This window comes from Nycticebus coucang, chromosome 17 (assembly GCF_027406575.1).
Source record: "Nycticebus coucang isolate mNycCou1 chromosome 17, mNycCou1.pri, whole genome shotgun sequence".
Classification (NCBI taxonomy): domain Eukaryota; kingdom Metazoa; phylum Chordata; class Mammalia; order Primates; family Lorisidae; genus Nycticebus; species Nycticebus coucang.
Window position 1 is genome coordinate 85,798,919 of NC_069796.1, and position 17,292 is coordinate 85,816,210.

The 17,292-nt window shown below is 52.0% G+C and overlaps 1 protein-coding gene and 1 non-coding gene across 4 annotated transcripts in view; one reads left to right on the forward strand and one right to left on the reverse strand.

The window, feature by feature from the left end:
- The first annotated feature begins 1,768 nt into the window (after positions 1-1,768).
- LOC128569377 (U6 spliceosomal RNA) lies at positions 1,769-1,872 on the forward strand. Its single transcript, XR_008375340.1, has one exon. It is a non-coding gene; the product is annotated as a U6 spliceosomal RNA (small nuclear RNA).
- A 3,299-nt stretch (positions 1,873-5,171) lies between these two features.
- The window catches only part of SH3TC1 (SH3 domain and tetratricopeptide repeats 1), a 41,183-nt gene continuing 29,062 nt past the window's right edge, over positions 5,172-17,292 (reverse strand). Inside the window, exons 9-14 of one of the 3 annotated variants that reach the window (XM_053566080.1) lie at positions 17,106-17,286; positions 15,901-16,051; positions 14,703-14,825; positions 13,948-14,098; positions 12,678-12,874; positions 5,172-10,155 (exon numbers count right to left, since the gene is read on the reverse strand). In XM_053566080.1, coding sequence (XP_053422055.1) covers positions 9,898-10,155; positions 12,678-12,874; positions 13,948-14,098; positions 14,703-14,825; positions 15,901-16,051; positions 17,106-17,286 — 1,061 coding nt within the window. In that variant the 3' untranslated portion in view covers positions 5,172-9,897. The remainder of the gene's footprint in view (positions 10,156-12,677; positions 12,875-13,947; positions 14,099-14,702; positions 14,826-15,900; positions 16,052-17,105; positions 17,287-17,292) is intronic. The other 2 variants (XM_053566079.1, XM_053566078.1) reach the window with 2 other exon arrangements.

Below are 17,292 nucleotides of genomic sequence, written 5' to 3' on the forward strand. Positions count from 1 at the left end.
AACAAATTTCAAAGGTGAAATCACCAAGCTCCCTAGAAGAAACTCTATAGCTTTACATGAAGAAAAGGTCAGAACAAGTTCAGTTCTCAGTCTGGATCATCCCCTCGTTGTCTTCTCACCTGTGGACTGAGGAGGACAGGGAGCCTTAGGACAGTCGCCCTCTGATAACCAACCATGAGCTTGCAGAGGACGTCCAGTTGAAGAATGCACGCGGACCTTTCTGCCCTCCTACAAACATAAAGCAGCGTGGACAAGCAGCGTGCCACGGAGGGACAGCTGCCTCCTGAACATGGTCTAAGAAAGACCCGTACAGAACCCTCTTTTTGGCCAAGACTGGGCACCCTTAAAATAGGGGTCTGCAGAGAAGGCAACTCCCGCTAGTATAGACTGGGACTGAAAGATGGGGTGAGTTTCCTAGAGGATGCTTGAGATATTTAAGTTTTTCCTGAAAAAAGTTGTGAACCCAGGGTGTCTATGCAAAATCAGAAAACATGTCCACTACAGCCCCCCCCCCCCCCCGGCCCCCCACTCTACTACTGTTTTCACATGCAGAGTTATGCGTTGACCCTGCAGCGCCAGAAGGTTTTTGTTGCTGAAAGGCAGGGTCTAGGGTGGCTCTGGGCAGGACAAAAGGTGGATGGGGCCCGGGGTGAGGAACTGGTAGAAGTAGAGAATTGGTGGAGGCCCCAACATCCACGTGGATAGATCAGCCAATCACCTGGCCTCTCAATTCCTATACCTTCCCATCTGAGAGTCCTCCTCCAGCCAGCTCAGTTACTGCCACACCTGGAGGTTATCAGTAACCCCTCTGGCATCTGAAATACACAGCTTGACTTCTACCCTTTGACCTCATCCCTCTGTTCTTCAGCATATGCCCTCAATTTGTCATTTTTTTCAACCCCAGATCATTAATTTTTCTATTTATCAATTCACCAATCTTTGTCTTCATTTCCTCCATTGTCAAGGCAAACTTCGTGGTCAATCACGTGATCATTACTTTAAAAGCTCTGCTTTTAATAAGGCCTCATCCAATCCTCTTTCGTTAATTCCTATTTGTTAAAATCCCATCTCTGCTATTTCCATAAACACCTTCCTGAAAGTGACTGATCACTGGGATTAAATCTCACAAGTCTACCTGTGCCATGATGACATTCATGGTTAGCCCCAGCACAACCTGGAAGTAATTCACTCGTTTATTCCAAAAATGTCTGGTGCCTACTCAAAGTAAACAGAGAGCTTAGGTCACTTTTTCTTACTCCATTCTCTCCCAGGCTACGCAAATCTATTTAAGACCTTTGACACTTGCTCAGACTCAGGCCATCTCTGCCTCCTTATTAGCATGCGTGCTGGATTCACTATTCACAGAGGAACTAGAAACTATGAGGTGGGAATTTTCCACCAAAAATCTCAACAAAAACCATCCATCTCCCCTTTTCTTTCTATTCCTGTTACATGAGAGTTTTCCTTGTAAGGTTTCTGTCCTCATGGGAATCACACCTCCTGAAATGTCTTTCTGAGGGAGCTCGAATCTGGTCTTGATGGACTGACCCAGCCTTGGCAGCTGTCTCTACTGCCCTATCCTCTCTCGTGAGGTACTCAGCATCTTTCATTTTTAAAAGATTTTCATTACAAAAGCGTTTAAACATTCACCAGAGCAGGAAGAACCTAGCTTTCCATGCACCCACCATTGAACCTTCACAAATAGCACACGTGGTACACCCCATCCTTATGCTAAGATTCAAGTGTAAGTCTATTTAAACATCTTACCGTGCACACTTTGGTAGCACATATACTAAAATTGGAACAGTATAGAGATTAGCATCGCCCTTGCACAAGGATGACATGCAAATACATGATGTGTTCCATATTTTTATGATCTAATACCCATATAAGGGAAATAGTTCAAATCATGTGGGGGGAGGATGGAGGAGATTGGGATGCTCCCATTTGATGGGTGCAATATAGGGGTATATAGTGCACTTTTGGGGTGCGGAACAAACTCACTACAAGAGGTACTCTACCTAACAAATGCAGATTCTGTAACCCTTACATGAACCTGAAATTCAAAAAAAAAAAGAAAATCTTGCCGTCCATCTCCTAGATTAAGGTATGTGCTGTGCCCCGTGTCAGTGCTGTCATGTTTTTTGGTATTGACCACACAGGGGTCACACTTTTGTACACAGCATTGGTGACTGAAACACACTGAACTTCACTGGCTTGGGCAATCAGCTCTGCTCTGCCTTGCAGTCAACCCTGAGAAATCATTTGAATTCGTCCCCTGTACACTCTGACAAGCATTAATCTTCACAGAACAAACTCAGTGCATAATATTGCTGTCCCTTCATCACAAAGTAGGTATAACATGGAAATAATACGGAAGTAGAAAACTTTACATGCTGATTAGTATTTGAGCTTACCGTATAAATGTTTTCAAATATTTAAAAGAAGATTGTGTTTACAGTTAAATATGCTTGTTTATCTTCTCCAATTGCCATTATAAGTAAAAGTTTGTATGAAAAGATACATTCGTGGTCATTGGGAAAATAAAAATCAAACCTCTGAGTTACCACTTCACACCCACTAGGATGGGTACAGTCGAAAAGTCAGAGAAGTTGGAAGCCTCATACACTGCTGGTGGGAATGTAAAATGGTTTGGCTGTTTTGGTAAACAGTCTAGCAGTTGCTCAAAATGTTAAACAGTTGGCACACAAAGTTCTGACAATTAAAGTTTGCAAACTTGCCACCTCGTGCTTACGTTTGTAGCACTGTAACTTTGGTCTTAAACGTCTCACAGTTGTGTTGGTGTCGACGTGTGCCAGCTTCTTGGTGGGGGGTGGTCATTGTGTGTATTTTGTGTGCTGTTGGGGGAAATGTTGGATCTTGAATTAGAGCAATGAACAAACATAAATTTCGGGTTAAGCTTGACAATGAAATCAGGGACGTGTTAGTCCAAATTGATGGGGATAATGCCATGAAGAAAATGACAGTGTACAGATGTTTTTGTGAGGGGAGATAAAGCATCACTGATGAAGAGAGGTCAGGGTGGCCAGTGCCGAGCAGAACTGACAAAAACATTGTAAAAATTTGTCAAGTTGTGTGTCAAAATCGTCACCTGACTGGGAGAAGCACAGCAGACCAAGTATAAATGCTGATAGAGAAAGAGTTAAGAAAATCTTAACTGAAAATCTTGGCCAACAACTCATGGCTCTCGCTTCTCCACAGTGCACCAACTCACGGGGCACTGACTATGATGGAGTGTTTAACCAGTAAATAAAAAACTGTACTGGACACCCTCCCTACTCACCTGATCTGGTTGGCCCCCAGTGACTATTTTTCTTTACCCAAAACAGAGGAAATATTGAAGACATTTTGATGACATTTAGGACCTCGATGGGTAATGTGGTAACAGCTCTGATGGCCATTCCAGAAAGAGAGTTCCAAAATCGCTTTGAAGGGTGCATAGCTTCCCAAGGGTTACTTCAGAGGTAACCATAGTGATACTCAGGAAAAAGGTATGTAGCACTTTTTCTAGGATGAGTTCGTGAACTTAACTGTCAAACCTTGTATAACCTGACAATTCCTCTTCTAGGTATATACCCAAGAGAAATGAAAACATACCTTTACACAGAAGCTTGCACACACATGTCCACAGCAGCATCATTTATTTATTCTTTTTTTGAGACAGTCTCACTATCTCGCCCTCTGTAGAGTGCTGTGGCATCAGAGCTCACAGCAACCTCCAACTCCTGGGCTTAAGTGATTCTCTTGCCTCAGCCTCCCAAGTAGCTGGGATTGCAAGTGCCTGCCACAATGCCCGGCTATTTTTTTGTTGCTGTTATGATCGTTTGGCAGGCCCGGGCTGGGTTCGAACCTGCCAGCCCCAGTGTATGTGGCTGGCACCCTAGCTGCTGAGCTACCAGTGCCGAGCCAGCAGCGTTATTCTTAATAGTCAAAAGCTGGAAACAATCTGATTGTCCATCAACTAATGAACGGATAAACAATGTTGTCTAGTCACATAGAATATTATTCAGCCCTACAAAGGAGTAAAGTACTAACACCTGCTGCCACATGGATGCACCTTGAAGACCTTATGCTGAGTGAAAGAAGCCAGAGGCAGATGACCACATATGAATCCATTCATAGGAAATGTTCAGAACAGGAAACCTATAGTGACAGAAGTACAGGGCTGCTTAGGGCTGGGGAAGGAGGGGCAGACGCAGGTAGCTAAGGCGTAGTGAGGTTTCTTTTTGAAGTCATGAAAATGTTACAAACCTGACTTCGGTGATGGCGATACAACTCTATTGAATTACATACTCTAAATGGGTAATTTGTATGGAATGTGAACTATATTTCAATAAAACTAAAAAAAAAAAAGAAAGGGGCTTAATAAGTGCCTGAGGATGACAGGAACCGGTGAGGGTGCATCAGAAGTCCACACATTTCTGGAAGATGACACTCCAGGAAACTGACGCACAAAGCAGATAAAGCACTTGCAAACCAGAAGCACTGGGGGTTCCACGTGAGTCTTTGAAGTCTTGGTCTTTTTTTTTTGTTTTACATTGTATATAACTAAAAAAAAGCGTGGGTGGCGCCTGTGGCTCAAGGGAGTAGGGCGCCGGCTCCATATGCCAGAGGTGGTGGGTTCAAACCCAGCGTTGGCCAAAAACTGGAAAAAAAAAAAAAAAAAGAAAAAAAAACGGGGAAGGGGGGGGCTTGCTCTTTTTTCAGTATTTTATAAAACCCCGTTAAAATGTCAACATGCGGGCGGCGCCTGTGGCTCAGTCAGTAAGGCGCCGGCCCCATATACCGAGGGTGGCGGGTTCAAACCCAGCCCCGACCAAACTGCAACCAAAAAATAGCCGGGCGTTGTGGCGGGCGCCTGTAGTCACAGCTACTCGGGAGGCTGAGGCAAGAGAATCGCTTAAGCCCAGGAGTTGGAGGTTGCTGTGAGCTGTGTGAGGCCATGGCACTCTACCAAGGGCCATAAAGTGAGACCCTGTCTCTACAAAAAAAAAAAAAAAAAAAAATGTCAACATGCTTCCCATGTGGGAAGAGGAGCGTCTTGCTGGGGCTAAGGCTGAGACCACTGTGTTGACGTGGGCACTGCAGGGCTCGGGGTGTGGTGGGCAACGGTGGGAATCAAAGCCAAAAATCTCAGTCATCGTGTAACACTCAAGACGACTTAGTGCTCCATCTTTTTTAAATGTTATTTATTTGAAAGAAGGTACAATTGTAGACAAGTTACATGAATGGTAAATGGCAGTATAACTCTTTACCATTTAACCCAGCGGTTCTCACCCTGTGGGTGGCGACCACTTTATAACAACAATGAGAATGCATCCCGGCACTGGGAAGGCTGGGAACCACGGGTGACCCGTTTGTGATCTCTCTTTTCTCTGTCCCTCCCCTCCCTTTTCTCTCTCCTCTCCACACACACACACACAAAAGACACACACACTCCTGAATATTTATAAACACGTTTCGCACATCATGCACTTGTTCCTCGAATATTTCATTGTGTGTTTAATAAAAATATTCCCTTACATACTTATCCCCTCCAGTAATTTTAGCATTGCCGTTAAACCATTAACTAATCTCTTATCCGGTTCCATTTGTGTCCATTTATCTGGTAATACCCTTTTTGGCTTTTAAAAAGAATCTCCATTATGGGAGCCAGTCTAGAATCACATATTGCATTGAGTTGCCATTTGTCTTTAGTTCCCATTAATCGGGAGCAGTTTCCCAACCTTTTTTTTTTTTTTTTTTTTTGTGGCCATTTTTGAAGACTATATTTTCAATGTGACATTTGTATAACTTCTCACCCGGAAATTTTTTGGTGTAGCTCATTTTGCTTAGACTTCAAAGGATGTTTGGATTTGAGATCAGTCCTAGGAACTTCAGAGGCTGTAAGGACCAGACTTGTTATAAACAAACAGATGTATGAAACAACAATAATACGAGAGGCGCAAGGCTATATGAAGAGATTTTTCTGAGCAGAGAGACCTTTTGCAGTTAAGGGAAGAGAGGAGAGGGGCAGGCTTTTCAGGAAGCTGCAGGTGCCAGAGAAGACACCAAAGGAAGGAGCCGTCATCACTGGTAAACCCTCCCTGAGTAGGGGAAGGGAAGGATCAGTGTCTGGGGCCAAAGAGGCTTCATCAGATTCAGTGAGGCAGCGTAGGGAAGCTAAGCAATGTAAGGAAATGACACCAGGCTTCACTTCAGCAGTTCGTAATTAAATGGGGATGCTTTAAGGGTCATAGCGGCTAGATTATGGGCTAACATGGGGGGAGAAAACACCTATTAGACACATCGTACACCATCAAGAAAAGTGACGTCATTGTTTTGTTTTCTTTTTCTTTTTTTTTTTTTTTTTGAGACAAGAGTCTCACTCTGTCACCCCTACTAGAGTGCCATGGTGTCAGCCTAGGTCACAGTGACCTCAAACTCTGGGGCTTAAATGATTTTGTTTGTTTGTTGCAGTTTTTGGCCAGGGCTGTGTTTAAACCCACCACCTCTGGCATATGGGGCCGGTGCCCTACTCCTTTGAGCCACAGGTGCCACCCGGGCTTAAATGATTTTGGCCTCAGCCTCCTGAGAGCTACAACTATAGGCGCCACCACAACGCTGGGCCTTTTTCTCTTTTGAGTAGAGACAAGAACTAGCTCTTGTTCAGACTGGTCTCAAACTCCTAAGCTGGAGCAATCCACCCTCCTTGGCCTCCCGGAGTCTGGGATTACAGTCAGTGAGCCACCACACCTGGCCCGACGTCATTGTTTTCAAAAGTATAAAGGAACTAATAGGAATTGTGGTGAAAATTTACAACATAGATGGAAAAAAAAAATCATAAAGCCTTTCTTGGAGGAAGTAACCAGAGGTGTGATTCAAAACAAAAGGCATTACTTAATACAATTTCGATTGTGCTCATTAGCAGTAACATTATGCTAAGGGGAAGGCTGCTCCCCACGTCAGGATGGGTTTGGCTGTTCAGGTTTCAGTTCAGTACATTGCTCTGTAAAATTGAGGTGAGATTTTAAAATGTGGGAAAGGAAAGAGGGAGTTTAAGATGGAGCAGTGGGGCCTGGGTAGGGGGGACACTGTACAAGAGGAAGAAGCTGATTTGAGTGCTCTTAGGGGCAGAATACCCAAAAAGGAATATGGGGAGAAAGCATTATTAGGACTTTTTCAAGTTGTTTGCCAGGGGTGTGCTATGCCCTTGTCTTCATCGTACAGGCTCCTCTGCCCTCTAATGATTTTTAGTAATGACTTTGGGGCAGGCTGCCACTGAGTGTGATTCTGGTTGTGTATGGGTCACAGGACACCGTGTGTGTGTGTGTGTGTGTGTGTGTGTAAGCTATAGTTGGAGACAGTGTAGATCTCCAGGGTGCAAATCCCTGGGCACATTAGACTTTCAAAGATGATATGGGGTTTAAAGGGAGTGAGAGATGAGTGCGAGCAGAAGGTCACAGTCCCGCTGGGGAGGCGGATGTTTCACCAGGGGATTGAGCTGCCCAGTGTCCAGAGTGCTGGGAAGGAGGACCACGCAAGGCTGAGGGGAGGTAAAGGAGGCAATGAGAAATCATTTATCGTGTTCTCTGATTTCAAATTGATTAAAATGTTGATAGAACACATGGACATTTGATACCTTTTATTTAAAAGTATCAATAAAGCCGGGCATGGTGGCTCATGCCTATAATCCTAGCATTCTGGGAGGCCAAGGGATGGATCACTTGAGCTCAGGAGTTTCAGACCAAGCAAGAATGACACACTGTCTCTACTAAAAAAACTGGCCGGGCGTTGTGGTGGGCCCCGTAGTCCCAGCTACTTGGGAGGCTGAGGCAGGTGCATCACTTGAACCCGAGTTTGAGATTGCTGTGAGCCGTGATGCCACAGCACTTTAGCTAGGGTGACAGAGCGAGAGACTCTGCCTCAAAAAAATAAAAATAATAAAATTAAAAAGTTAAATTACCAATAAAATTCCCATTTGTAATTGACTTTTGTAATTCCTCTTTGTAATTGACATTTTTTCCAAATTTAAAACTGGGAGCAACACACAAGGGTGGTCTTTCCTTAATTTCATCCATACCTGGAGGAGAAGTGTGGTAGGTAGGGTAAACATTAGGGTCCTGCGGCAGTTCTTGCAAAGCTAGAAGAGCAGACACTACCAAGAGGCTTCCATCACCTCTGAGCAGAGAGGCTGGGTTTAAAAAGGGCTGAAATGATAACTGAAGCTTGGGGACTCTGAGAATGGGAGGCCTTGGGACAGAAGGGGTCAAGGTAGGACTGCCCTCCCAAACAGCAGCCTCAGGCCCCCGGCTTGAGCTTCTAAGCCACCTGGACTTGGAACAGAGAATGGGCTGTGAGTTCTGTAGGGATGAGCAAGTTTACTGTCCAGGCCTGCATGATGTAGGACAGTGCCTCAAGGTTCTGTGCTGTTGTAAGGAATGATGGATACGACTGTATGTCGCGTGGGTTTGCTGGGTAGGAAGTACTTTACACACGCGCTCGTGGTATCCTTCCACACTCAGCAGAAGCATTTCTTAATGGGAAGCCTGAGGTTCGTGTGGCCCGCTACCATACCCACAGTCACAGCTGAAGCATTGCAGAGTGTGAGTATTGTAGCTTAGTGATGAGTTGGGGGCACGCGTGCCAGGTCGGCCATGAGACAATCTGACTGCAGCCATAAACTCTGAGCTTTCCGCACACATCTTCCTCAGTGCTGTGGGTCTCGACTACTCTCCTCCAGACATTGGGATGGAATACCCTGGCCAGAACAGAACATCCATGGTATAGCCATGGACTTTACCCAAAAAGACAGGGTACAGGCTGCAATTCAGCAGGGCACTGGAGTGCACCAGTCGAGGCAAGGGCAGACCCTCATGCAGGCCCAGGCATGGGAGGGGGTCTGTGGGAGGAAGGGACACCCCACAGGTGCTTCAGGCTCCTCTTTGAGCAGTGATGGCCCAGCCCCAGGTTGCTACAGTCATAGCAAAGGTCAGGGCAGGGCCCCATGGCCATGGGTATATGGCTGGCTAAAGGCCAAGTTCCTCAGTCTTGACCTTCAGTAGCATGGGAATCCAGGAGGTTAGGGTTAGGGTTGGCTTGGGGGACCCTTAAACGCACTGCAGCAGCATCCACACAGGTGAGGACTGCACCTTACTTCCTACAAGGCTGAACAGCAACTAGAGTTGGGACAGGTCAGGCTTGGCCCAGCCACATCTGGGAGTAGAGGACATTCTACAGGGGGCACCTGGGCTCCCTCCCTGGTCTGAAGCTTCTCCTGACACAGACAAGGGGCAGAGATATACAGGAGCTTCCCTGAGTCCTGCTGGGGGGCACATCCCTCCCCAGCAGCAGGCTGGCCCGGTAGGTGTGGTGGTCAGTATGTGGGACTTTGAGGCTTACCCCCTACCTGCTCTGTGACCATGGGCCAGCCACATAACTTCTCTGTGCCTCGTTTCCCCAACAGCCAATGGGGACAATAGTAGTCCCAACCTCTCACAGAGTGGTCTGAGGACCGGAGGCAAGGGGCAGTACCAGACCCACAGTGAGAGCTGGGGAGAGGGGTGCTGCCATTCCAGGACCTGTCCCAGGAACCCCACCACTCTTTCTCCAACAGCCACGAAAACTGAGGCTCAAGGTGAAGTGGCTCACCCAAGGCTACGCTGCGTAGCTGGCAGGGGGCACCTGCCCAGGTCTGCTGGACTCACCATCCTTCTCAGGTCCCCTAACGCTCCCCAGGAAGGATGCCTTGGTGAATTTAGTAAGTTACTGAAAAAAACATTTATTGCTACTTGACCCTGCTTTTGTGCCTCCATTTCTCAGAAAATGAGGTTGTCCAGAGTTTCTAGGGCAATCAAAGGACCCCCTTCCACAAATCCCACTGCCCGGGGACCCTCTTTAGGGTGGGTAGCCAGGTGCCAGCCAGGGGGCGCGCCCACAGAACCGCGGGGGAGCCAGGCTGACCCTGCGGATGTTGAGCTCAGAGGCAAAGGTCCGCGCCTTCTGGTAAAAGAAGAGGGACTTCTCGCGGTCCAGGAGGAAGTTGTGGTAGATGGTGGCCAGTCGTGAGTAGATCTTCAGCTGGGCCTTCTTGTTGCCCAGGTCCACGGCTGCCGCCAGTGCCAGCTGGTAGTACCCGGCTGCGTCAAAGGGATCCTGCGGGGAGAGTAGCATCAGCCTGGGTTCTGCATCTAACTCCACCCGCCAGGGGGCATGAGGTGCACAGAGCCTGTGACCCCAGAGGCTCCTCCTGTCCCTGGTCACTCCATCTCCACCCATGCCAGTTTGCCCCACAGCCTGGGACACTGCTGCACGGCTTAGCTGGCAGGATGGCTGTGTCCCAGGTGGTCCACAGCTGCGCTTCAGGGAAGCGGTCCCCAGGAGGCGCCACAGAGCTCCAGGTGGGCTGAGAATCGCAGCGTCTGGCCAGCCCCTGGGTCTTCCCCACGTTCTGGTGGCTCCCTTCTTTTTCCCACCCTGTCCCTCTGTCCTGGGCCACCTGGTCTCTGTGCAGTCCCCATGGCGGGCACTGTCTGCTTGCCCTTGGGGTGAGGTCAGGTCTGACCTGCCTATGCTCCCTGCCAAGGCCTCCCAGCCACAGCAGGGACAGGTGCTACTATGTGAGGGTGAGTGACCCAGACCCCACCTCTGGCTGTGTCCACTCTGACACCACCTTCCACAGACCAGCCCTGGTGCAGAGCACCTCACGTGTGTCAAATCTGGGATTCTTCCCTAAAACTTGGACTGTTTGTGACTCCCCTGGATACCCACTGCCATTTCATTTTTGTGCCTCAAACCTACCAGCCCCAGCTCAGGGAATGCCCACTCTTACCTCCCACCCAACCAGGCCCTGCCTCCACATCAAAGTCTCCCAAGGGACCTCTCTAATCCCCACACTGGGCCCACCCTCCTCTCCTACTGTTTCAAGAGGACTTCCTAAGGAAAACAACAAAATCTGAATTCACCTGCCCTTTTCCCCCCCACAGGAGCAAGGGCCCAAGGAGAAAGTAAGTCAGCCTGCAGCAGCACAGTGAACTCCCCTGCTCCCTACCAAGCACCGGACTCTGTGCCAGGACTCATGGCTAATCCTGCTGTCTCCCTGCTCCCAGTCTTGGGGACCCGGGGGTGAACCGTGACCACAGAGGGTGGCCTGTGAGAGCCTTGGGGGGCCCTGCCTCCACCAGGGGCCTTACGGGAAGGCTTCCTGGAGGAGGAGGCATTCCAACTGAATAGGAAGGAGCCAGCCACAGTGTGTGCTGTTGTGTGTGTGCATGTGCCCTCGGGTGTGCATATGTGTGAAGCTGGGCTCACCCCACACCTGTCCTACTCCAAGCCTTGCTCTGTTCACTCTTGACACGCATGTGGCCTGAAGGTGGCCCCACTTCAGCCCACAGCGCCCACCTCCCAGGCAGCATTCCAGCCCCCGTCTTGCCTCTCTCTCTTCCCTACTCTCCACGCAGGGGCCCTGGGCCGCAGGAGGGTGTGAGTTGGAAAGACAGTGGGGCCCAAGACAGGGGAGATGACAGTGTGGTTTCAGTGAGGCTGCAGGGGAGATGACAGTGTGGTTTCAGTGACGCCGCAGGTGGAACATACCCTGGGGAGGAAGGAGGGAGCATTGAGCCCAGCCTCATCTGGCCCCTGGACTTCAGCCTCTCACCAGCACCTGGGCCCTTTCCTCTGGGGTGGGTGTAACCACAGAGACGTAAAGGCTTTTTCTCACAGATAAAGGCCCTGTCCCCTGGATCCTGGGCAAACAAGTGAGCAGGGTCCCTCTGGGCGGCCTGATGTCTGGCACTCGGGGGCACCACCTGGCTCAGATTTAGGCACTGGGCACAGGGACCACTTCTGACCACCAGGTGTCACCAATACTTGGCTGGGGCCTCAGGGCAGCCCAGAAAGGGGTGGGATCCAGGGCTGCACTGGTTTAGCCCCTGATAGCTAAGCCCCTGGACTAGGTGCCCCTGCCCCTCAGCCAACACAGAACAAGGACATCCTGCTCAGCGCTAGGCTGGGGGGTGGGGAGGGAGCTCTGGTCTGGGCTGGGGGACCCATGGAGCAGTACTCCTGGGGCTTCACTTGCAGGTGCTCAGCTCTCCACCCCCCGCAGGGCTGGAGTTTGATGGAAAAGAAGTCCCAGCTGGCGTTCCTTGCAGCAGACTTGGGAGGGCACTCCCCTACAGCCCAAGTGGGATGTTGATAGACCAGCTCCACCCTGCCTGGGCAATGGGAAGGGGGAAAGTGTCTCAGGATTCCAGGAAGGAATTGCTCAGCTCAGACTGGTATCCTGGGCAGGCTTCCTGGAGGAGGTGCCAGGGTGTGGGTTGGATCTTGCAACACGGGTCAAGGTGGGGATAACGTTGATCTCTCGAATGTCCCCCCCACCTCCCATTCTATTAACTCCTACTTGACTGTCAGGACTCAGCTTTGTGTCTCCTTCTTGGGGAGGATCCCCTGCCTATAATCCCTCTTCTTCACCCACAGCTGCCATTGTCTCTTTCCATGTCAGCTTCCCCCCACCGACCCTGAGTTCCTGAGGGTGGAGCCCAGGCAGTGTGGGAGCCCAGACACTGTCTGCTGACCTCTGGGAGACCACTGGCCATTGCTAAGGGAGAATCAAACCCAGGCCTTTGGGGTACAGGTGCAGATTTCACTCCAAGTGGAACCCCCTCCCCAGCCACCTTGAGGTCATAGAAGGTGATGTCCCCAAGCACCAGGTACACCTTCACGTAGTACAGAGTCTCCTCATCAAACTCCAGCGGCGAGCTGCAGAGCGACAGTGCCTTGAGGTAGAAGTGTTCGGCTAGCTCACCGTGGCCCAGCCGGTGGTGCAGGGTGGCCAGCCGGTGGTAGGCCACACGCTCGTTCAGCCGGTCCCCTGGGGACACAGGCAGGAGCAGGTGTGAGAGGCACAGGCTGTCAGGAACACGCACAGGGCACCAGGTAGTACCTGCCTTGTGTCCAGGCACACTCAGCTGTCACTGGGCAGCCCCAGCCAGCCCCTACCATCTCTGAGACTCACTTTTTCCATCTGTAAAGTGGGGCTAATTATGCCTGCTCCTGCCTGCCTTGAGGTTTGGCAAAGTCATGAGTTTGGACACCCCTGCTGTGCCTGCATGCAGCCACCTGTAGTAGCCAGGGCTACTGGTTTTAATGAGGAGACTGCAAAAGCCATGCAGCCTGTGCACTTTTCGTGCCAGGACTGCAGCCAGCTTGCAAATGTGGCATTTGAGCGTTCCTGGGTGCATCAGCAGCAGAACACCCTCCCAACCCTGGGAGCCACTGCATGTCTGAGCCCCAGGCCCTGCCCTGGCCTGCAAATGGGCAGCTGGCCCAGGTGGTCTCCAGCATCCTCTCTGTTCCGGGGCAGGTGCTATGGAGCCTCCATTCAACCCGTTCAGGTGCTGCCCGGCCTACCGGGGCTCCCTCTCTCTGAAGGAAGACAGACCACCCCGGTACAGCACAGTTAGGGCCAGGACAGAAGTAATGCCCAGGACTGAGGGATGTGCTTTCTGGAAAGGGAACTGGATTTCTTCAGCCAGAGAATAGCGGTGGTTGTAGAGGGTGGGGAAGGGACTGTCTTGCACAGAGGCACAGGTGGCCTAGCCTGACACACTGGGGACCTGTGGGACACCTGCAGTATATAGAATCAAGGCATATTGGGTGGCCCTTGAGATTAGCAAGGGAAAGAGGAAGCCAAAGAGCTGGGCACAGCCTCACCACACAGGGAGCTCTGCAGTTCGTGGACGCCTGGACCGTGCCCCCCGGGGCAAGCAGTGCAGGGAGCCAGCTGCTCAGATCTGCTGCTGATCTCGGCCCACCTGGACAGGAGACCAGAAGAGCCTGGCAGCTGTTTCTGCTCCTGCCCTCCAGACCTGAGGCGAGGGCCCTGGTAGGGCAGAGGCCTGATGGGGTGGGGGCTTTGGTGGGGTGGGGACCCCGTGAGCTTACCCAGGGTGATGCTCAGTGCTAGGGCCGTGTGTGCAAACTCCAGACCCTCCTGTGGCGTCTCCAGCGCAGCCAACAGTGCTACCAGCTTGTTGCACAGCCGTAGCTCTGCCTCTTGGTTGCCTGTAGTCACTGCCAGGGGCAGCGCCCAGTCCTGCCACACAGACAGGTGGGATCAGGCCTCCTGCAGCACCCTCCATGCCCAGTGCTCTCCTCAGGACCCCAAACATGTGCTCAGAGCTTCCCACCCCCCAACTACCCTGGGCCCAGACCCAGTTCCCTTCCCCAAGAGAAGGATCAGCTTAGGGGATGGAGAGTGACCCCCAGCCCATCTAGCTACACTGTTCTGGGCCTGACTGGGAGGACCCAGTCCTCTCCCCTGTCTAGAAATGTCACATGGATCTGTGCCTGGCACTGAACCACCCTGGAGAAGCCACCCTCCCTGAGTGCACATGCAGACCCAGGTGTCATTCTGGGTCTCCCACTGATACATCCCTGTGCCTCTCTGAGCTTCAGTTTCCTACCTATAAGATGTGGACAGGATTTCCCGCCAGGACTGCTTGAGATCACGGGGTGCCTGGGTGAGACTACCACTGCGTCTGGACCTCAACTGCCCTTCCTGGACTGGCTGGAGTCAAGCCCATGCCAGGTGAAGCCACCAGGAAACTGAGCATGTGCATGGGTGGTCCTGCTCCAGCTGTGCCTCTGCCCTCAGTACCCACATGGCACCCCCCATATGACCCAGGGCAGCAGCGCACCCGGTAGAAGGACACGGCTTTCTCCCGCTCCCAGGTCCCATTGAAGAAGATGTCTCCAGCTGCCTCGAACAGCTCTAGCCCCAGGTGGGGGTCACCTGTGTATAAGGCTGTGTTCTGTGCCACCTGCAAGGAGGCAGAAGGTCTCAAGACCCACATCTGCTGGGGTGGCCACACCCTCGGGTGGGAAGCCCCAGCCAGCCTCCTCTGTTTCCTCACACATGTCAGGAATCCCTGTACACCAAGGGCCTTCACAACCTGGTGGCACGAGGACAGTAACAGTATGCACCTGGGTGCCATGGCATGCCCTGTGGCTTAAACCCAGGGCCCAGCAGGACAGGCTGATAAAGAGCTGGAAAGACTCAGTGCCCCCTCCCAAGATGCTCCCCTCCCCCCTTCTCAGTCCTCCACACTCTGCTCTGGTGCCACCAGGTCTCCCAGGCCCACTGCTTTTCCTCTGAGCCCCCAGCTACCCCTGACCTAGCTGTGTCTGCCTATCTCTCCCACCAGAAGGGTCAGCTCCACAAGGATGAGGCCCAAGTCTTCGGGCTGCTCTGTCATATGCAGGCCCTCCCACAGCACCTGGTATGCAGTAGGCACGCAATAGGCACCTCCTGAGAGAATGACCAGGTGGTCTAGCCCTGAGCACGACCCAGCCAGACCCAACTGTTTGCTGTTGCCTGGGGTCTGCTGCCAGGACAGCCCCCTCCTGCAGAGGCGCCCATCCCATTCAGTCTCTGCTCACCCTGCCTCCCATCCCCAGGCTGCTGGTAGCCCACACTCCTAGCCATGAGCTCCTGACTGCAGGTGCTCTGCCCCTGGCTCAGGACGCAGACACAGCAGGTGCTCGAAAACAGAAATCTCAGAAAGCTCAGTGGCCTCCCAGTTTCTTCCAAATAATGTTTGTCTGGGACAGCATCTAAAACAGGGCGTCTACGTAAATGGCCTTTTTAAGGAGACATGCCATGTGCTGCTGAAGCGAACCCTGCGTGCCACCTGAGTGGGCTCATCCTTTGCACATTTACTGAGCTCTTGCTGTGTACCAGCAGGTGCTGGACATCATGAGAGCCACACCTCTGCCCAGGGAGCTCTGATGGCTGTGGACCTTGCTGGCCCCGGGGGAGGTTGTCAGGCGGGGGCCGGGGGGGGGGCACACATCAGGCGGTCGGTGGTGGCCCCTCGCACCCCCGCCCTCCCGCACCTGGATGTACAGGTCAACCAGCTCGTCTTGCCGCAGGATGTAGTAGATCTTCCCGGCCTGCAGCCAGGCGTGTGCTTCCTTCTTCTTCTCCTGGAGGTCGATGAATATCCCCAGACTTCGCTTGGTATAGTCCAGGGCAGATTTGTAGGCCCTAGAACCAGACAAGGGTGTCATAACAGCTCCCAGGGTGGCCAGCCCCAGTCAGGCTCTTCCCACTGGGGGTCTGGTGACAGGTGCACCTGGAATGTTGGGACAGGAGAGGGCCGGGATGAACACACAGGGCCTGGAAAAGATAAAGGCTCTTCTTCTAAAGGACATAGTGTCCTGCCAGCCATGTGGCCATGAGGGCACACTATTTCATCTGCCCTCCCTCCTCCCCAGCACAGCCTGTGTCTTCTCAGATGCACCAGGAGCCATTAGCATCAAGTTGGGTCAGAGATTATCCAGGCCAGTGGCTCCCAAATGTGCAAATGCATCAGAGGCTTTCCATGCCCAGCTCCCAGAGCTTCTGACCCCACAGGTCTGGGGTGGAGCCCAAGAACATGCACTTCCAGCTGGCTCCCCAGTGGTAGGGACACTGCTCTACCAGTCCAGGGATCACATCTGCAGAAGCGTGGCTCTAGCACATGGGCGTGAAACCATGGCCAAGACTGGGAGCCGTCTCCTGAGTCCTTATGGAGATCTAGCTCCTTCCTTGCTCTATCAAGGGAATGTCACTGCAGTGTGGCCGGGGCCATCATTACCCTACCAGGTCAGGACACTCAATGTGGGCCATGCGTGGGACACCGGAACCTGAAACCCTGCCCAGGAAAGCAGGTGGAATAACCATCTCTGCCTTCTGTGGGCAAGGTGCCTCCAGGCGCACGTGGCCACTGGGATCATGTCGGAGGGCACAGATGAGGGCCAGACTACCCCAACCCAGAGTCAGGCCAGCGTGTGAAGGCTCCAGGCAGAAGAGGACAGCTTACAAAAGCCAGTGTGGTACAAAGAAGGGTCCAGAAACGCATGCCCTGCTGTACTGGGACGAGACACTCAACACAAGTAGCTGTACGAGGGGGGACGGAGGGCACGTTGACCGTGGGGGGAGGCCCAAGCTGGAACTCACAGCTCTTGAACGGTGTCAGGATGACCCCAAGCCCGCCCGAGGATCCGCTGGGGCCCTGGGTCCAGTTTCTTTGTGCCTCCCACCCCCCTGCAGCCCTCACCGCTCAGTGCCCAGGGACAGGTAGAGCTGGCTGAGGGTCTCCAGGAGCTGTCCTTCCAGAACCTTGTCGGCTACCCTGCGGGCCAGTGAGAGCTGGAACTCATGGTAGATGACACACTGGGCCTCGCTGGGCATGATGGTGCTGTAGAAGTGGCACAGCCACTGGACGGCTTGCAGCTGGCCTGGGG